General features: G+C 36.4%; 5 protein-coding genes across 5 annotated transcripts; 4 read left to right on the top strand and 1 right to left on the bottom strand.

The window, feature by feature from the left end:
• Window positions 1–370: 370 nt before the first annotated feature.
• On the top strand, window positions 371–2,479 carry LOC149379641 (DNA replication complex GINS protein PSF3-like). Its single transcript, XM_089602685.1, has 6 exons — window positions 371–692; window positions 785–853; window positions 938–1,038; window positions 1,426–1,518; window positions 1,996–2,135; window positions 2,213–2,479. The coding sequence occupies exons 1-6, from the start codon at window positions 648–650 to the stop codon at window positions 2,320–2,322; spliced, it is 558 nt and encodes a 185-aa protein (XP_089458811.1). The 5' UTR covers window positions 371–647; the 3' UTR covers window positions 2,323–2,479.
• A 1,266-nt stretch (window positions 2,480–3,745) lies between these two features.
• ELF4 (EARLY FLOWERING-like protein (DUF1313)) lies at window positions 3,746–4,507 on the top strand. The gene is made up of 2 exons (XM_089602686.1): window positions 3,746–4,323; window positions 4,477–4,507. Exons 1-2 carry the CDS (start codon window positions 4,026–4,028, stop codon window positions 4,482–4,484), a joined length of 306 nt encoding a protein of 101 aa, XP_089458812.1. The 5' UTR covers window positions 3,746–4,025; the 3' UTR covers window positions 4,485–4,507.
• A 2,088-nt stretch (window positions 4,508–6,595) lies between these two features.
• LOC149379643 (peptidyl-prolyl cis-trans isomerase CYP19-4-like) lies at window positions 6,596–8,990 on the bottom strand. The gene is made up of 8 exons (XM_089602684.1): window positions 8,833–8,990; window positions 8,644–8,712; window positions 8,486–8,558; window positions 7,961–8,008; window positions 7,767–7,790; window positions 7,476–7,658; window positions 7,327–7,402; window positions 6,596–6,909 (listed from the first exon to the last, which is right to left on the bottom strand). The coding sequence occupies exons 1-8, from the start codon at window positions 8,908–8,910 to the stop codon at window positions 6,771–6,773; spliced, it is 690 nt and encodes a 229-aa protein (XP_089458810.1). The 5' UTR covers window positions 8,911–8,990; the 3' UTR covers window positions 6,596–6,770.
• A 2,207-nt stretch (window positions 8,991–11,197) lies between these two features.
• LOC149379644 (phosphoinositide phospholipase C 6-like) lies at window positions 11,198–14,857 on the top strand. The gene is made up of 9 exons (XM_089602683.1): window positions 11,198–11,765; window positions 12,179–12,372; window positions 12,454–12,589; window positions 12,696–12,914; window positions 13,005–13,225; window positions 13,314–13,431; window positions 13,541–13,693; window positions 13,775–13,861; window positions 14,245–14,857. Exons 1-9 carry the CDS (start codon window positions 11,415–11,417, stop codon window positions 14,536–14,538), a joined length of 1,773 nt encoding a protein of 590 aa, XP_089458809.1. The 5' UTR covers window positions 11,198–11,414; the 3' UTR covers window positions 14,539–14,857.
• Window positions 14,858–16,840: 1,983 nt separating this feature from the next.
• Window positions 16,841–20,868, top strand: LOC149379645 (phosphoinositide phospholipase C 2-like). Its single transcript, XM_089603771.1, has 9 exons — window positions 16,841–17,272; window positions 17,382–17,578; window positions 18,040–18,175; window positions 18,245–18,487; window positions 18,571–18,797; window positions 19,428–19,545; window positions 19,805–19,957; window positions 20,055–20,141; window positions 20,303–20,868. The coding sequence occupies exons 1-9, from the start codon at window positions 16,952–16,954 to the stop codon at window positions 20,594–20,596; spliced, it is 1,776 nt and encodes a 591-aa protein (XP_089459897.1). The 5' UTR covers window positions 16,841–16,951; the 3' UTR covers window positions 20,597–20,868.
• The last annotated feature ends 319 nt before the right edge of the window (window positions 20,869–21,187 follow it).

A 21,187-nucleotide genomic window follows, 5' to 3' on the forward strand; every position in this document is an offset into this window, starting at 1 on the left:
GTGTATATTTTTTGGGTGAATAAAATAAAATTAATTTCGTTGATTAAAATATATAAAATTATGTAAATCTAATTAATACAGGTTAATATCAGACTTGTTTGTTCAAACAAAGTAAGATGAGTTTTAACTTATTTTGGACTAACCCTTAACCAAATTATCCAAAATATATTTAAACCAAGGCCAAAACACCCCAAAAATAAAATTTTATACATCAAAATTGATGTTAATTTTGATTAATTATTTGGTTAATTGTAACCAAAACTAATTTAACCTGTAAAAGAATTAAAAAATGCATTAAGACATGTTTAGTTAGGTTAATGATATATATACCTAAATATATATCTTTCGTTTAGGCATGTTTTTAAACATATATTTATATTGTTGTCTGGCGCTCTGAAGTATGAACATTCAATTTCCCTCGCTCAACCTGATTTTCAGTTTCCCTCCATTTTTTTTCCTTTTCCCTGTAACACTGAAATGTCCTGATTTAGAATAATTTCAAATATCCTTATCGTTTCCCAACTCTCAACTGAATTTCTTATACATATTACTCAAGCGAAGGCTAATTCAGGGTTTGGCGATTGAAACTGAAATATCCGATGGTTCTACTTAATCTGGTTGTTCTTTAGGAAAATTTAATTTCGCAGATGGCAAATTACTACGACATCGACGATATTCTCGCAGAGGAAGAGGTAGTTACTCGCAATTTTCCTAAATCAATTTTCTCGAGAAAAGCCCTAATTTTATTGGTGCTCTTAAACTGATTCTCCGTTTCGCTTCACAGCTCGTGTCCGTCGTGTTTCAGAAGGCGGTGAATGGGGTCGGAATCGATCCGAGCTCTGAAGCAGACAATGTAAGTGCATATAATCGAATTTTTTTGCATACGGATTTTGAATCGAAAACGCGATCATCTTGTAATCCGTTTATGTGTTTTCAGGTTGAGCCAGGTTCCAAGGTAGAGCTTCCTTTCTGGCTCGCTCACGAGTTGCACCAACGGCAAATTGCGACGACTAAGCTTCCTCCGTGTTTCAATCAAAAGTAATTTTGGTTTAAATTTGAGATTCTTTTTTTTCTTCTTGGTTACAAGTCAATGCTAGCAAGAAGATACTATTAGACGGTTAAACACGTTATTGATTTCAAAACTTTTATCACGGTGCAAATTGTATGGTTCTTTAACACTCTTATTGTCTGCTCTGGATATTTCATTGGATTTCGACGGTAAAATGAAATGCAGCTTCACTAGTATAGTTAAGAAACTTAAGATATGGTAAGTCGAGGACTTGTCGAATCGGGTATATTGCCAAAGCCTAGGAGAAATATCAGTTGATGAATTAAGTACAGCAAGTTCAAAGCTTTTGGACAATTTGATATTTTGAGATTGTTTTACACTCTTACTAATGTTTTGATCTGCTTTTTTAAAACCAGAACCAGGCTGGAAATCGGGGCCGACGCCGGCTGTGTGGATTTGAGATCTAAGTGTCTGTACTTTTATGAATTCGGTTGCAAAATAGTACCATTGTTAGTCTTCTTCACCCACTCTCTTATTTCTGCTGTAAATTTTGGACGAAGCTTCTTATTGCACTTATTGCACTTGCCTAGTGGGTCACCTAGTGCTAAACCATTTTTTCGCATTCTGAAAGCACTCAAGATATGAATCAGCTTCCATTATCTGTATAGAAAATAAGCACCACTTGCTTAGCTATTTTACAGGTTGATTTTTTTAGATGCCCTGAATGACGTACTCCGTTATGGTGAACAAAATGATGATTGTTTGATCTTTAACTTGCAGACATAATGCTGTTTTTGTTCGATACTGGTTACGGTCATAGATCAGAGACCATTTGATGTGTCGGTAGTGACTTATAAAATGCGTACATAAGCTCAAACTGGTTAAAATAAGGGATACTGAGTTTAAATGTTAATTACTATTTTGCGAAGAAGGTTTGAGTTTAGCTGTTAATTACCTTTTGTCTTGTTCATCAATCCTATGAACAGAGTTGGTGATAGAGATATGGGGTCATTCCTATTGTCGGCATTCAAGAACAGATATCAGGAAGTCCTGGCCAAGGCACACTCCGCGGCTTTTGCAGTGGCTTCCAAATCATTGACCCTCTTAACTAAAGAAGAAGCCAAACGTGAGTGTCTTTTTACAATTTTACCCCAAACTCTATGGGTTTGACATTTATCTTACGACTCTGCTTATTCGGTATAGTCTACGAGGCGGCTCAGGCCTCAATGGCGGCGTTCAAGAAATGGCGAATCGGCGGCCCCAGATTCCAGAGAGCAGCTCTTCTCGGAAGGAAGCGAAAGCCGTCGGATTAGTTCGTCATTTATTATCTCGTGTAAGTTTATACAAGAGATCGGTAACTTTAGTAACTTTATTTCACTATTAGCTCAATTCACACACTTTGTATATGTTACTTGCCCAAATTACGATCATAGTCGCGTCACTCAAAATGGATAGATATTTTTTTTTTCATTTGATTGAATGCTTATTGGATAAGAATCAGAAGAATTGCCAGAAGATATTTTATTGCAGCAAAAACAAATAGAAAGGTCTGAGCTTCTAAAGTTAGCATCCGATTCCCACTTTAGTTTAGATCTTTTGGCACTCTTTGACGGAATTTGCAAAATTTTGTAGCCCCATATTCGGCTAAGATTCTTAAAGTGTAGACGACGTTGAAACAAAGTTCCAGGTTCTTGAGAAAAATATCTTGATATTATTTGACAAATCATTGAGTTTGTTACATTACATTTTGAGATCCAATTTTCATAAGGTTTGTCAAATAGTTTCTCTTTAACCAAATATGGTGATGTACCATATTTGGTGTGACTGATAAATAGCGTCCCTAAGCTTTGTAAATATTATTTTTTGAAATCATATATCTATATGGGCATGATTTGCTGTGAAAGTGAGGAATGAAGAAGAAAATTCTGTTTCTGATGATGCTAATGAACATCAATTGAATGAAGGTTATTTTTAATCACTTGAAAAGAAAAGGGAATTGCGTAAGACTTGTATGATATACTAGTTATACTCTGAGTTGTTTAAAATTCAACGAACAAGACCTCTTTTAATATTTAAGTTTCAGCAAAGCTCATCTTAAGGACTTATTCTTACCAGAAAAATATCATAAAAATGTCCTTTGCCTTTTAGTATAATCACACAAACATAGTGTATATTCGAAATTTAAACACAACTTGCAAGGATTAACTTTAAACTTTAATATTGAAGTTTTTTTTTGTTTTTTATTTTTATTTTTTTTATTTTACATTCAAGAGGATTAAACTCATAGCTTCATACAAGAAGAATGAGGTAGTATCTGCCGAACCAAGCTCTTGGTGGTTAACTTTTATTTGCCTATATGTAATTGTTTTTTTCCTTATCAGTATCTGGTAAAAATGAGTTATACTTCATGATAATTAACACAATCTGATCAGATTATTAGGCAAAACTTTCTATTTAACAAGTTGAATCAAATAAATATTATGAAATATCTCGTAAATAATTAATGTTATTACAAAATATGCCCAAGCAATATTGATCTCTTTCTCGTCTCGTTGATATCGGCCAGCACATTCTTTCTTTCCTGCCTCGTGGAATATTTTGCTTTTTCTTTCCAAAAGAAGATATTTTTCGGGCCCAGATATTATTTATAAACCCACTAAAAAAGCGGAAAAGCGAGACACCTTTTATTGCCACCGTGGCAAGGGTCGTTTCATTTTATTGCTGTAGTATCGACAATCAACACATCCAGATATTTATTTATCTCCCGCCAAGCGCGTGTTCCACACCTCAAGCCATCTCTCTCATTCTCTCTCCTCACTCGCTCAAAAAAATCCAATAATTCCCTCTCCTTCGCCGCCTCGTCATAGTTATATAAATCCATACCGAGAGCGAGAGAGAAAACAGAGCTCAATCAAAGTCCTTCCATGGCCGACTAATAGAAACCCTAAGCACACGGAAAAAAACTGTCTCAATTCTCAACCTCACTCACTGTCTCAATCAATCGAACCGATCGGCTATGGCAATGGAGGACCGGAGGCGGAACAAGCGCGCCGCGGCGGCCGAGGAAGACGGCGACGGAGATCCGGAGGCATGGAAGTGTCTGGACCAGAGATTCCGTCAGGTCCAGAGCGTTCTGGATCGGAATCGGAATCTGATCCAGCAGGTGAACGAGAACCACCAGTCTCGGATGCCGGACAATATGGCGAAGAACGTTCAGCTCATTCAGGAGCTCAATGGAAACATCTCGAAGGTCGTCTCTCTCTACTCCGACCTCAATTCCAACTTCTCCGACGTCCTTCACCGATCTCCCAACGGCAAGCCCCGTTAAACTCACCATAGCTATATAATAATAATGTTCATCACGTGTCGTCTTGGCTTTGAAAATTTCGAAGAGAAGATTTGTTTGGATCGGATTGTGTTTGATTGTTTTTATTGTGCGTTGGTTGTTGTGTATTGTGTTATAAAAGGAGGGTGAAATTAAAGACTTTGCTTGGCTTACTATTCTCTCCACTACTACTACTACGTATCAATAGAATAAGGTAATTTATTTCAGTTATATTCTGTGCTGCGCTATATTATTATTTTAAACCCACCTTAATTGAGATATGAGTTCTTTTCCGATGTCCTTAACAAGTCAATTATCCATACTTATTATTGCCCGGAGCGAGACTATGACATGTCTTATCTTGTTTAGATATTTGTTTGGTTATTATTAGCAAGGATCGAAATACCGTTACCGTTCCGAGCCGGGAAGCGAGAAAAAAAAGGAAACCGGTACCGTTGAACTTACCGTTACCGTAGAGGAATACCGTCAAATATCGTATTTACCAAGGGGAATTCAGAAAAGAAATATACAATAAAACATACAAAGTACGTAGGATAAAATTCATAAAATTAAAAATAGTGTAGAATGTTTCAACACTATACGAAATTACAAACACAACAAAAAGTAAGTTTAATAACCAAAATGATAAAGTTCAACACAATTAATCCACCAAATACAATTGTTCAATTCGACTCGTATCCTCCACTTCTTGAGGTGTCTTAGGACACTGCTCTTTTGATAGGGCTAACCCTGTTTGCATTGGTAACAATGCGCATGTAAAGTAAGGCTTTTTGTGTAACTCGTCTTGTGAACGTTGGAATCAATGAACGAGTTTTTTTTTTCCTTGAATTGAGTATTGTTGCAAATTATAATTTCATTAGAGCGTGAAATGGTCCTAGATTTAGAAAATAAATATTTAAGGTCAATTAAAGATTTCGGAATGAGTTGAGAATTTCGAGTTAGACTCGAATGATTTTAATTTCCCGAATAATATTTTCGGTGAGTCCTCGAGTACTAAGAAGAGTCTCGAGAGTGAGAATAATTTTCGAAACACCTTAAATTTATTCAAAATAAATTAGAATCAACGAGAAATTATCTCGGTTTATTTTCTAAATTGTTTCCATTTAATTATGGACGAAGTGGTGAGCATTGAGGAAAAATGGACCAAATTGCAACAAAGAAAAGTTGTGGTAGAATACTAAAAAAGCAAAGTAAAGTAAGGATGTAGTAGGAATTAGTCATATTTTAAGTTTTCTAGAGTATTCCTTTGACTTGTCAACATGTAAATAAAGGAGATAAGTTCATTTAACCTCATCAACGTGGGAACAAAATGGGAACACATTGAGACAACCCAAAACACGCAGGAAGAAGGAAAAAAAAAAAAAAAACAGAGCTCATTTTGAGCGATTTTACGAGAGAGAGAAAGAGCGGGAGAGTCCGAGAGAGTGAGTGAGAGACCGACGACCGTGAGAGAGGCCGGAGTTGTGGGTAAGTTCCTTTTCTTCTTCTCCTTCCCGTCGTTAAGCTCACCGGGAAATCCGGGAACCGGCGGGATCCGGGAGAAAATGGCTGTGGCTGCGTCGGGAAGGTGGCGGGAACGTTATTAGATATGGAAGCTTTTTGCTTTTTAGATTAATACTACGAGATTATGGGAACAGTGTATTAAAATAACATTTAAAAAGGATGGAAGTTTTTAAATTCTTTAAAAAATAGTGTTTAGATATTTGTTTGGATATTAGATATAGAAAGTTTTGCTTTTAAGATTTTGGATTTATGCAACGAACATAGTAAGTATTAACATTTATGAAATAGTCGGTGTTTTTAATTCTTCAAAAGTAGATCATGACGCTTTTAGAATTCTTTTTAGAAAGTTAAATGGAGCCTAAAGTAAACAAGTTCTTCTAAAAACCCAATTATGTTTTAGACATGTATTCGTGTAATTCCAATGATGGTCTCGGAACTTCTCTCATGCATTTGTGGGTGATCTGATTCTGTTCCACTCTTGCCCTCTTGGTCTATAAAAAGCCATAAATACCATAAAAGATATTTGCATATTCTTACGCTGACATTATATTTGACAAATGGTTAAAATAGATTTGAAGAAGGTGTGCACTGCAAGGATTTTGGACTCAAGGCCGAGAAGATGTGTACTTTAATACTAGCAAGATTGGTGGTGTTTCTAATTTTCTATTATGACTGAGTAATAAACAAGTAATGGAGAATCAAATTTCTAAATAAAGAAAAGAAAAAAAAAATGCGTATAATGTGTTTGTACCCAACCTTAATCAAATAATATCAATTGATGGGGCTTTGGTTGTATAAATTGTCACTTACATTACAAAACGTATAAGCCTTTTTATCCCTATATCAAAATGGTTCAGGGTATAACCAAAGCGTTTGGAACTCGAAAAAAGTAAAATCCATTTGAGAGTCTTCTCATAAAGGAAGCTCGCCGCTGTCTGAGATAATGACTTTACTCTTCGGTGCTCCATCGTTAGAGCCTCGGGCTTCGATCTTGTGGACGATGTCCATACCCGAAACCACCTTCCCAAATACAACGTGTCGACCGTCCAACCTTCACCGAAGCATAAACTCATTAAGCAAAGTGCTCAATGTCTAATACAAGTCAAGCTACAATCAAAAGGCTAAGAAAGCAGTTCTATTAAGGCACACTTATAACCCCTAATTGTTACGACCCAAGATTCGATCTCGAAACGGGAGGTTTACCGATCTTAGTCTACCCTGCTTTGAACTTTTGGCGATCGATCACTATTAGCTAAAACTCTCAGGACCTTAAGAGTCTCTTAACTAGACCAAGGATTACAACCTGATGGATTGGGCCCAAAATCATAAACCTAGTTAAGTAAACACTAATTAATTAATCTAAATTCGTAAGAATAAAAATGCATAATTTAAAACCCTTAATTGCTCTTATTAATAACTCTAGATAACTAAATATGTAACACAAATGCCTCGAAATGTCAAATGTTACCAGCTTGTTTTCACTGTCGTAATGAAGAACTGCGATCCATTGGAATCTGGCCCAGAATTCGCCATCGACAAAATGCCTGTAAAAAGTTCACCATTTTTAAAATAAATTTCACAAAGGCGGACAGTAATTAAAAAAAAAAAAAACCTTGCCTGGTCCAATGTGTTTTAGCACAAAGTTCTCGTCCGGAAAGTGATCACCGTATATAGACTCTCCGCCGCGTCCATCGCCGCGAGTGAAATCACCACCTTGGATCATGAAGCTCGGAATAATCCTGTGGAAAGTGCTTCCTTTGTAGTGAAGTGACTTTCTGCTCTTCCCAGTCCCCTTTTCCCCTGAACCAACAACGCTCAAAACAGATTCAATATATTTGAATGTAAACATAGTTCGATAACATCGAAACCATTTTAACATAGAAGGGAACACTCAAGTTACTTGGCTACCCGTGCAAAGCGCTCTGAAGTTTTCTGCACCAGAAATATATATTTACAATCAGTTAGCATTTTGCAAAGTAAAATAGTGTATTTTTCTTCTTCTTCTTCTTCTTCTTCTTCTTCTTCTTCTTCTTCTTCTTCTCATAAGAATAAAAAAAATTATAATACTAATTTTTTTTTTTGTATTGAAAACATTGATATACCTATGGTTTTGGGAACTGCTTTGCCGAAAAGTCCAATTACGATGCGGCCTGGAAAGTAAGAATTTTTACAGAGTTATTAAACTAAAACAAGTAATGTAAAACGCTTGCACTTGGCTCATCAACAGGAAAGAATTCCATGGGTTATGGAAATGAATTTCACTGTGCTTCAACAAGCGGTTATAACAAGTCCATTTATGCAGATTCAATTATAGTTATATCATAACATACGTGTGTTTTGTTGGTAAAAGCACTGAACTTTGAATTCCCTCATTGGATTCATGTTTCTCTACAACAAAACAAATACACAAAGGGCATTTTCTAATTTTAACATTTTTGTTTGTGGTTTAGACAATAAGAAATAGTATGACAGAGGATCTTACAGAAAAGAAAACCCCATAATTTAGGAATACAAAAACGTTAATTGGTGCCCTATTTCTTCATTCCAAAACCAAAACAATAAAACCTTGCACCCACATGAAAATTCACTTTCTATGAATGGGAAAAAAAAGAGGAATTTATTTATACCAATGGGTTTGCCATCAACGTTGATATCAAAGTAAACCTTATGAGTCACTTCATCCAAATCAGTTTCATGTACCTGTTGAACACCAAGACAAGCCATTTTCAAACCAAAATAATAATAATAATAATAAAATGACCAAATTGAACGAAGATTCACTTACCAATTCATGGGTAGTCTCGCTCTCAGCAATGGTTTGCCCAGAAGCCGCCTTATCATCGCCCAATTTAGTCTGATAAAAAAAAAAAAAAAAACCCCAAATGGTTACTTTCAAAGTCCCTAATTTCAATGGATTCGAAGAACACCTAAAAAGGAATTGCGACTACAAATATAATAAAGATAAGATTTTTACCACAATGAACACTAGGGTTAGAAATAGGAACAAAACCCACAAAAGAGCCGATGAGATTATCCTTCGCTTTGTCGGCATTTCTCTATCAGGAAAAAAAAAAACTTTCTTTAACTCTCTCACAGTCACTAGCGCATTAACTTACTTTTTTTTTTTTTTTTTTTTTTTTTATGCCTTCGTGTTTCACGTGGGTTGTTAATTAAGAAAGTCCTTTACTCAAGCCACGCTTTACGACGTTCAAGCACGTAAGCCACGCGCGCTTAAACACAGATATCCGATTCTCTCATTCCGTGTCACGATCACGATCACGATCAGGGACGTAGTTATGCGTTTCTTAAGGGGCTAATATAAAAATATATTTTAATAGGGTTATTATGTAATTCTGTTAATTATTCTTTTCATACGTGTTACATGTACCATAATTGATTATTTTAGGGCTATTTTGATATTTTAAGGAGCATGAGTTCAACCTCTCAAAAAATATAATTTTTTACGTCTTAGTCTTTGTATAAAGTCGTCCTTTCGAATTTTGTATTATTCTTCTTGGCCAAGAATCTTTACATGAAAATTAAATTACAACTTTTTATCTCTTAAACAAACAGAACTTTTATTTATTTCACTTTAATTATGCGGACTAAATTTATCTCTTTATTTTGAGGACAAACGTGTCCGCCACTAATTTATCATATATTGATAAACACATTGCATTGTCCGCCTTGTTATAATTTTTCCTTTAAATTAATTTTAATTAATTTAACATAAGACATGAGAGTGTTGAAAGTAATTAATACTCGGGCAGAGTTTTCAACATCGATTTGTTGGCTGATTTTCAGCCACTAGCTAGCTAGATTCGACGTAAATTTCAATATTTAATTCCAAACATAATATCATCTCTTACTTTGTGCCAAATTTTTAGATACTTAATTTTGTAACGTTTTCCTTATGATTGAATTAGAACCCTAAATGTGAAATTCCAGTTAATTTGATTGCAATTGCAATTCCAGAAAAATTAAGCTCAATTTTGAGTTGATTCTATCTCAATATAAATCGAGACTAAATTGAGTTGATGGTGAAAATCAATCTAAGTGAAACAAATTGATGATAATTTTCAATTTCATCCGAACTTATCATACTATAATTTTAATAAAAATCGAGCTCAATATATTTCATCTATTGAATTTGTAGGAAATGAATATTATTAATGCGCTAATGAGCTCATGATACTAATATAGGTGAATTTCAGCGGAGTTACTCAGCGGTGAGCTTTTGTCAATGGAGCCATAAATAGGTTGTGTTAGGTGGATCTCGGTGGTGGCGCCTATTCTAGTAGAAAATCGCCTCAATTTGCCACGGTCCGTAGTCCTGGTTTCGAGAGTGTGGGAATGCACGCTTGTTGGATGCAAAGAGTCATCTGTGGACGAGCATTTGGTGGCTCGCTTAAAGTTCTGGATCGGAATTACCTTGACAAATGCTTCTTGAAGTACGGTGGTGTAACACTTCATGCGTTTAAAAGGGAGGAGATTTTTGCAAGGATAGAGCGGTTATGCTAGGCGAGGAGTATCGGAGGTTGGAGGCATCAAAGATGGTGTGGGTTTCGAATTTTGACATTTTTTATTTTCTTGCTTAGTTATTTGGGTTGTTGTCTTGTCTACTTATTTTTGTTTTTGCTTGAACTCTTTATTTTTTAGCTTTTTTTTTTATGGGAGACGGATTAGCTGTTATCCCCTATCCTAATTTGAATATTCTGTTATATTTTAGTCAATGTAGGCTAAAGAATTATCTTTCTCATGTTCATCAGACATCGGTTGGCTGGATCTTTCCATCAATCAGTTTGAGTATTTTGAAAGAGTTTTATGAATGCTCTATTTTTAATGTGCTATTTGTTCTTTCATTTGTCAGAAGCTTGTACAAAATGATCTATTATATGTATTTAGTGGTAGGTTCACTCCAACTTAAGTCCATGGTTCGTGTTGTTAAATGTTCTTGTCTGTATTCAGTGTTTAGGTATTATACCCTATTTCTAGTAGAAGATTCGTGCAATTTTATAAAAAAACTCAATTTAAATTTAGAGGAGTCAAATTAAAGTGAGTCAAACAAATAAGGCTAACATGAGTTAGTCTTTACAAATTAAGTTAGTCTTTACACAAATTAATAGTGATTCTTACATCACTCGTTGAAATATGTAGTTTTTTATTTTATAATTAGTAGGTATATTTATATTTCTGACTCTAAAAAAAATCCCATATACACATAGAATTTATTATATTAAGCTTAGGACTTAAGGCTTTAGACTTTTTTTTTTAGCGAAAAAGAAAGACTTAAGTCGAGACTTTTGGTGGGAAAATAACTATTATAAATAACGGTGACGAAAATCCAATTCCCAACAACAATAACACAAAACGATCCAGCTTCAGAAACCTCCTAAATCGACATTTAGTACATTAATTATTAGGATTTCGAATAATTTATTACATAGTTAAGATCTCATTTTCTCTGAACCAGTCTCTGAAAAGCTAACAGAAAGTCATCTTCTTCGCTCTCATTGCAAAGCCTGAATCGAGACCGAGAATCTTCGGAATCCGAATATGGCGGCGAGCAATAGTCAGAGCTACAACAGCTACAAGTTTTTCAAGTACTTCAAACGGAAGTTCAAGCTCACCGAGGCCGCGCCGCCGAGCGACGTCGTGGAAGCCTTCGCCAAGTTCTCCGACAGCGATCATCGGATGTCAGCCGATCAGCTCCGGCGATTCATGGCGGAACATCAGGCCGAGTCCAGCGAGGTCACGCTCGCCGAAGCCCAGGCGATCGTCTCCGAGATCCATAGGAGGCGAAACGAAACGCCGAGGGACAGAACGACGATTCCGGATTGGCTCGGGCTTGACGATTTCTTCTACATGCTCTTTCTAGACGATTTCAACGGTCCTTACAATTCGCTGGTAAAATTTCGCGTCGTTTCCATGAGGACTCGATTATGTGATTTTGCGATATAGATTCTGAGAATTGATTTTGACGTTTTCGTAACTTTTCAATGGAAAAATATAGCCCAAGCAAGTAAGACTTATCTATTATTTTATTTTATTTGACCATTTCTGGACTGTATCTTTCGTTATTGCTTAGCTTGAATGAGGTAAAACAGTAAAGAAATCTATTAAGAGTTTTTTTTTAAGGGAACTGTTTGGGGATATAAACTGTAGGCCATGAATTTGGTAGGTTTTGCACTTGTCTTGAAGAAGAGCATTGATTGAACTAATGAAGATTTTGTGTCCCATTATAAGATCACCCACTTAAAATATCTTATTGATATTGATAAACTTCCAAAATTGAGGAATGTGGTTGTCTTGATTCTCAGGTACACCATGAGATGACCTCTCCGCTATCGCACTATTTCATATACACCGGCCACAATTCCTATCTCACAGGGAATCAACTAAGCAGCGATTGCAGTGACGCCCCGATTAAACAGGCGTTGCAGAGAGGCGTTCGGGTCATTGAGCTCGATCTATGGCCGTCTTCCAAGGACGATGTACATGTCCTCCATGGGAGGTCGGTTCGGTACCCCTAGAATGTCGAAAACCACTATTTTTGCATGAATATGAGGATTTGATGCAAAGAGCTCACTTGCAGGACATTGACTACTCCGGTGCCGCTCATAAAGTGTTTGACGTCGATAAAAGAAAACGCGTTTGTCAAATCTCCGTATCCTGTTATAATAACTCTGGAAGACCACCTTACTGCAGATCACCAGGCTAAAGTTGCCGAGGTCAGCTTAACTATTTTATTTTTTTAATTTTTTTTATTATTGATTATAAATTATGAGCACTTTGAGCTGCATTGACATGTTGATATTTTTTTTTTATTGAATGTAGATGATCACTAAAACGTTCGGGGACATGCTGTTCTATCCCGACTCTGAAGGCCTCGTGGAATTCCCTTCGCCAGAGTTGCTGAAGCATAGGATCATTATCTCTACCAAACCACCGAAAGAGTTCCTCGAATCGAAGGGTACGCAAGACAAGGGAAGTGGGAAAGGTTCTTCCGAGGAAGATCCCGTAGACATTACTGTTGAAGACGATGCAGAAGATAGGGTGAGTCGCCGATCAAACCTCTATCTCTTTAGGTAATTTGGTCTCTGGGTTTATGCTAACTCACTTTGGCTTGTTGATGACTATGGGTAGAGCGACAGTGACGGGGATGATGAGGACAGCTCCGCGAGCGAATGTAAACCGTGTCGTCAAGAAGCACTACATTACAAACGCCTCATCACAATTCACGCCGGGAAGCCAAAGGGTGGTCTGAGGGAGGCTTTGAGAATCGAAGGCGACAAAGTCAGGCGTCTGAGTTTGAGCGAACAGGGGCTTGAAAAGGCTGCTTCTATTTACCCGACCAACCTCGTAAGGTATGGTTTATTTTCAATTTGGCTCTTATACCATCAATTCTTGTTATCTCCACCCGACTCTGAATCGAGTTGGTCGTGCTTTTTTTAGGTTTACTCAGAGGAATATCCTAAGAGTATACCCTAAAGGGACACGAGTAACGTCCTCAAATTACAAGCCGATCATTGGGTGGATGCACGGTGCTCAGATGGTTGCATTCAACATGCAGGTTTGCTTTAATTTTTTTTAATGTTTCAAAGCATTCGATCAGAACTTGTTGCCATTTGGAAACAGTTTGTGTGCCTAAGTTGCTACGTGTTATGTCATCTTTTCGACAGGGATATGGGAAATCTCTGTGGTTGATGCACGGGATGTTCAGAGCCAATGGAGGCTCTGGTTATGTGAAGAAGCCTGATTTTCTAATGCAAAAGGGTTTGAAAAATGAAGTTTTTGATCCCAAACGAAATTTGCCGGTGAAAAAGACGTTAAAGGTTGGTCTATACTGTGTTTCAAGTCTTGCCCAATGAGATCCCAATTCTCGCTACGAGAACTGATTTATGTACTCGTAACAGGTAAAAGTATACATGGGGGATGGGTGGCGATTTGATTTCAGCCGAACGCATTTTGACACATATTCACCACCGGACTTCTACACAAAGGTAACTATGGTTTTCTCTGCAGTACTTGTGCTTCATTTCAAATTAATAAAATTATAGACATTTATGCTCAATTCAGACTTTAGTGATCCTGTCCTATGATAATATGCAATGAGAACGACTCAGCTGTATTTCGGAAAATCCAGATGGTTGTTGCCTTGTTTGGAAACCTCATGAGCCAGATTTCTTGTAACTTTTTGTTAACTATTTTCCAACTATCGATCAAGATTGAGAGATGAAGATTTATAAAGATGAAGCTTGGATTGTTTTGTTTGTCAAAGAGACAGAGTTGATTAATTTCTGAGTGATGATCAAAGGATCAGCAACTCGTAGATGGACATTGTAGTTTTTATGTCGTTTTCTTACTACCCGATTGAATTCTTCAGGTGTACATTGTTGGTGTTCCAGCCGATTGTGCAAAGAAACGGACACGAATCATAGAGGACGACTGGGCACCTGTTTGGGACGAAGAGTTCACGTACCCTCTGACCGTGCCAGAGCTAGCCCTGCTCCGGATAGAGGTACGGGAATACGACAGGTCCGAGAAGGATGACTTTGGTGGTCAGACATGTTTGCCTGTCTCCGAGCTCAAGCCCGGTTTCAGGGCCGTCCCTCTTTACAACAAAAAGGGAGTGAAATACAACTCTGTCAAGCTCTTAGTGCGTTTTCAATTCGTATAAAATCCGGTCAATAAAGTCAAGAGAATCAGCTGTATATATAATGATAAATGAGCTTTTACTTTCTGAGTTATGATTTGTAATAAGGCTCATTTTGTTGTTGTAACCTATTTTTCTTTCTGTGTATTGAATGTCATGTTTTTGCTGTGAGTGTGTGACAGTAAAAAAAAAAGTAACTTTCAGTATTTTAATACTTTTACTCGAGACTTTTTAAACCAGGTTTTGAAGGTTGCAACAAGCATGGGTTCGGTGGGCATTAAGGTGATTGACTGATCAAGGCAAGTATTAAATTCTTCAATGAAAAAAAAGTATATTATTGAGATGATGAATTAGAGTCAAAAGGGCAGTTGATATGTCTACCTGTCTTCATGCTTTTGGATAAGAATAGTATTTATGTCAACATCGTTGCCTATTATATATTTCTTGTTAATTCAAAAAAGTAAAATGCTTAATATATTCATATTAAGCTAGTTAATGACTATAAAAATTACAATTGCCTTGGCGAAGATCTTTGTATCTCGACTAGAGTAAGCTGAATACAATAAAAATTTAGATTGAATTATGCCTATAACAGAGGAATCTAGTTTTTATGTGACCATGTTTAAATATGCAATTGACTAATTTTAGATTGAATACATGCTCGATTCCACGATGGAAAAATAACTTATGTCGTAGAACAGGGGTTTCCAAAGATTTCAACGACAAAAATTAGTCATGTTGTGAAATAATAATGCTTTTGGTATACTTTGTCGTGATGAAAACAATAACTTACCTCGTGAAAAAGTGTGATTTTTAATAATTTTGGTGCGACAAGTAGATTTCTCGTAGTGACCCGATGTTTTTTCACGACGAAAATATTCCCGTCATAGTAAGATAACTAAAAAAATAATGTTCCTTTGTGAAATTAGTGACATTTTATCGCGACGTGAATTTCTCGTAGCTATGTAGAATGATTCTATGATGAAGAATATTCTTATTGTAGAAAGAGTAAGATCACATTGTGACAGAAAAAATTGCGTTATGATAAAATGGTTCGACTTTTCTTTAACAGTTTTGTCGTGATATGATTTTTTGGTGTTGCAATGCGTTAAAAAAGTAAGGATGTAAAAAAACACTAAAGTGACTATACATCTTTATCTTTAGATATTGTCTAACCCTTACTTAGACCTTTTAAACAGACTCTACAATGGCTATTCAAATTATTTAATTACAATGGAAAGCAAAATACATTAACAAATGAAAGAGACGAACCAACCGACAAAATAATAAATATTTGTTGTGTGGGGCTACGAAATAAATACGACCCGTAGCCATATCATCTACCTATTTTATATGGACTCTTTTGATCATTTAAAGCATGTTATGATTATGACGTCACATTTTATACCAATCTTACAACACCATGCTTCATATAAATACACTTTATTAAAAATAAAATAAAAAAACACTTTGCCGACTTCTCTCATATTGGTATAAAGAGTAAACTGTATATTCGGGAATAACATCAAATTAAAAGAGCTAAAGACCTCATGGTCACAACACAACGCAACGTTATTGTTGGATCCCCAATAACGTATAGACATTGGTCCGGGATCTTTGAAACTTGAAAGTTAGTCGTGCAAACCGATGCTTAAACATTACGTATATATATATATATATATATATATATATATATATATATATATATATATATATGTGTGTGTGTGTGTGTGTGTGTGTGTGTTAGATATATTCGATGCAAACGTTATTGTTATGCTTAGCCATGTCATTGTCACTACACGATTATTATGCATAGAATAAAAAAATCCACGACCCTAATAAATGAACACGCAAATTACTCGGAGCTAGGAATGTCAACAAAATGTGGAGCATAAATAGTAATCTTCGTGTCATTTCCATTACTTTTATAACACGAAATCTTAGGCAATCTTTTTTAATAATTTGGAATGACAGGAAGAACTAACTAACATCATGAGTTTTCGTAATTTTTTTTTAAAGAAGTTACAAATAGTAAAAATTTGTAGTAAAAGAATGTAAAATCCAAAAATAGATATTTTTGGCGTAACACTAGTTAGCACATTTTTCTTGGCAATTGTCAACCGTGTTCATTAAATACATAATCCAAAAAAAATCTGAATCTGATGTTAACAACAAATAAAAAAAAAGCATTCGGCTTTATTAACTGGTTAAACGTATATTTGCCTGCCAGGTGTTAAAATAAAATAGCCAATTACCACCAACATCGTGTCTCTTTTTTATTTTATTATCTTTTCCGTTAATTTTCTCTCACTACAAAACAAATACCATACAACACTTGGTCCAAATCCAAACAAAATCCATTTCTCTATCTCCGAAACCAAACACCACCTCTCTCTCTCTCTTCGCCGTTTTCCGGGCAAGGAATAGCTCCGTCGACATGTCCAAACAGACCTACCGAGTCTGCTTCTGCTTCCGGCGGCGATTCCGACTCACCGCCTCGGAAGCTCCGGGCGAGATCAAGGAACTCTTCGAGCGGTACTCCGAGAACGGAATGATGACCGTTGATCACTTCCAGAGATTCCTGACTGAGACTCAGAAGGAAGGCAATGTTACGAAAGAGGAAGCCCAGGCAATTATCGATCATTGCATTAGGGATTTTAAGCACCTTCCACATTTCCACCGCAAAGCTCTCAACCTCGAAGCTTTTTTCAAGTACGTCTTCTCCGACAGCAATCCGGCGATCTCGACCACCCTCGGAGTATGTCCTTTTTCGGTCAATTGATTTTTTTCCGCGTGCTTGTATTTTTTTTTCTTCGTCTGATTCTAATTTGGAGATTATCAATTTTTGCCTCTGTGTGTGTTTGTAGGTACACCAGGATATGACAGCTCCGATTTCTCATTACTTCATATACACAGGCCATAATTCGTATCTGACCGGGAATCAGCTGAGCAGTGATTGCAGTGATGTTCCGATTATCGAGGCCTTGAAGAGAGGAGTGAGAGTGATCGAGCTGGATATTTGGCCCAATTCAGCTGGAGACAATGTTGAGGTTCTTCATGGAAGGTACTAAAGCCATATGGTCTTCTAATCTCTATTTTTTTTTTTTTTTTTGGTTGTAAAAATGTGTGATTGGTTGTTTTTTGCGGTCTATGGTTTTGAAGTCAATTTTTTTTAGCTTTAATACTGTGTATCTAATATAACCGAAAAGGGTAGTTGTAGCAAAGATAGAATCTTTGTGGTTAGACATTTTCCATTCTTTATATGGAAAAAAAAAATTGATCCAGTGCAGTTTTAAGATTTATCCACTATACTTCATGGATGGTTAATTTGGATATATATTTAATTTTATATCATTGCAATAAACTGAGGTAAAGCTACATGTACTTTCTATATTAGTCAAAAACTTTGTGCTTTGGCTGCAATACGACTATATTGAAGAATATGGTTAATTGACATAATGTTCGTGAGTAGTAAATTTGATTGATAATTAAATTGACTGATAGAAGTACGAATTTTTGATACAGGACGTTGACCACTCCAGTGGAACTCATCAAATGTTTGAGGTCTATAAAGGAGTACGCATTCGAGGCCTCTGAATTTCCAGTTGTGATAACACTAGAGGACCACCTTACCCCAGAACTTCAAGCCAAAACCGCTGAGGTGAGTCTCTCAATGCTTTGTGGATTATATTGGGATATATAATGTGCTTAATACAAACTGGAATTTCAGATGATCACTCAAACGTTCGGAGACATACTGTTTTGTCCTGGCGAGGAATGCCTAAAGGATTTTCCTTCCCCTGAATCGTTGAAGAAGAGGATTATTATCTCGACCAAACCACCTAAGGAATACCTCGAGGCCAAAGTCGCCAAGGAAAGTGAAGATGCTTCACAGAAACCAAAGGCTGCAGATGAGGAAGCATGGGGGAGTGAGGTCAAAAACATGAAATCCTTGAATTCAATGGACAGCAAGGTCTGTATAAATTTAAAACTTGTTTATTGCCATTACATTTTGGGTCAGTCGACAGCAGTTTAAGAGCTTCTCGTTTCTCACAGAAAGATATGGATGAGGAAGATAGTAACGATGAAACAGATGATGCCAGAGATTCCAATACTCAGCATGAAGCTCCCGAATACAAACGTTTGATTGCAATTCATGCTGGGAAACCTAAAGGTGGTATGGATGAATGCCTCAAGGTTGATCCTGAAAAAGTACGGCGGCTGAGTTTGAGTGAGCCACAGCTTGAAAAAACTGCAGAAACTCGTGGGAAAGACATCGTCAGGTATTCACGGAATTTTTTTTTTTTTGGGTGCTTCCTATTGGTTATGGAAAATAGTGTATAAATATAGTCCTGCTTGTTGTATATTTGAAACAACTAGCACAAACAGCTTAGAGGTTAAGATCATAGCCATAAATGAATTGTAGATCGAGTTAAATTGACCACAAAAGTGTAACTTGTTCCGCTCGATAGGGTTATTAGTCAAACTTGCTTCTGTTCAATTTTGTATTACTATTCATGTACAAAAAGTATAAAACTGTTCCGGTAGATAAGTTTATAGTGGGATCGTTTCGCTCTGTGTGCCTGATTTACTCTCTGTGTACTCACACAAACCTGTGTGTTGCAATATATTTTAAAGTCCTTGAAGATCTTAATTTCGATGGCATCGAGGTTGAGTACATGTGTTTTCGGAAAGCATATTGATTCTGTAAATACATACATGATACACCAGAAGCATCCCTGTGTGTTTTGGCCTGGTTATGTAAACTTGCTCTTGTGATTGCTGTTTCTGTTCAAATTGTTTTACTATTCATGTACATACTTCCATTCTGTTTATTTCCAGTCTAAAACATATTAGCACAACATAAGATTTATCGTTTCTCAGATAATTTATTGTCGATTGGTTTGATGCAGATTTACTCAACGGAATATTCTGAGAGTTTATCCCAAGGGTACTCGCTTTGACTCATCAAACTATAACCCATTGATTGCATGGATGCACGGAGCTCAGATGGTTGCATTTAACATGCAGGTATAAGTTTGACTTCTGTTCAAATAGTTAGATTGGATTTTGGTAAACATATATTCTGATTTATGGTGGAAACTTTTTGGTTATGATATATTACTCGGTTTTTTTTTTTTTTTTTTTTTTTTTGCTGTTAGAAACAGCATCGTTCCAACTCTGAGAGTTCATATCTAAGATTTATCATGATTGCTTATTACTTTCAGCTTCCAAAACATTTAATCCTAAAAGTCTCTCACATAAAATTTGTTGCTTAATAATCTAACAGGGTTACGGGAGATCACTCTGGCTGATGCAAGGGATGTTCAGAGCCAACGGGGGTTGCGGTTATGTTAAGAAACCAGACTTCCTGCTTATGAGCGGCCCGAACAATGAAGTCTTTGATCCTAAAGCTAAGTTACCCGTTAAAAAAACTATCAAGGTGAGTTCATTGTACTCCGGTATTTTCGTGCTTCACGTCGATTTTCTCATGTGTTCTTGACTTGACCGAGGAGATACATAACCTCTTCTCATATTAGGTAACTGTCTACATGGGTGAAGGATGGTATTACGATTTTCGACACACTCACTTTGACGCATATTCCCCTCCGGATTTTTATACCAGAGTGCGTACATACAATTTTCTGGGTCCATTATTTAATATTTCCTCTTCTCAAGCCTGTGATCTAAGAAATACCGATGAATTATTTTTTCTCTTCGTTCAAAACTAACACATTGTTTTTTTTTTTTTTTTTTTTTTTTTTTTTTTTTTTGTGTGATGATACAGATTGGCATTGCTGGAGTCCCTGCAGATTGTGTAATGAAGAAAACGAAGACACTGGAAGATAATTGGATACCCGCCTGGAACGAGGCGTTTGAATTCGCATTGACTGTTCCGGAGCTGGCTCTTCTCCGAGTCGAAGTCCATGAATACGACATGTCCGAAAAGGACGACTTCGGCGGCCAAACGTGCCTACCCGTATCGGAGCTAAAAGAAGGCATTCGATCAGTTCAATTATACGACCGCAAGGGAAAGAAATACAATTCCGTGAAGCTGCTCATGCGTTTTGAGTTGGCCTGAGTGAGAATGCAAACATGTACTATTGTTGTAAAGCTAAAGTTTTTTCTTTCTTTATTCTTTGGATTTGTTTTGTGTGAGCTTGAGTTGTTTTGTGTTGTATTGTATGTAAGTTAGCTTGTAAGTGTTTATATATTCTTGCTCTGTTAAGATTGTTGTGTTGTAATACTATTTCTTGCAAGGATACAGACCACGTGCAGCTTCTTTTTGCTTGTACTCGAGATGAACGTGAAACTTGTGTTATTTGATTTGCTCCTTCATTTTGGTTTCTGTGTCTGAACAATATTTTATTCACTTTTTTTTTTGAGAGATAAAAATATATTATTAGTCATAATGTTTATGATTAGTTACAGCATAGACAGCATGTTGGCCTCTTAGTATGACAACTTTACTCTTGAAAATTAGATACATCCGACCAAAAGAAATGAAACTCATTTTGAAAATAAAATGTTTCTTGAGAGTTTGTATCACCGTCTTAGCATCTGACTCCACAAAGTAGATAGACAAAAACATTACCAAAGCTCATGATAAGTCGAGGCGGAGAGCGAGAGCTTCGATTTCTTTGATCGTGAATCAGTTCGAAAGACTTTAAGT

This window comes from Urtica dioica, chromosome 12 (assembly GCF_054948205.1).
Source record: "Urtica dioica subsp. dioica isolate 48M chromosome 12, U.dioica_male_clone48M_v1_H2, whole genome shotgun sequence".
Classification (NCBI taxonomy): Eukaryota; Viridiplantae; Streptophyta; class Magnoliopsida; order Rosales; family Urticaceae; genus Urtica; species Urtica dioica.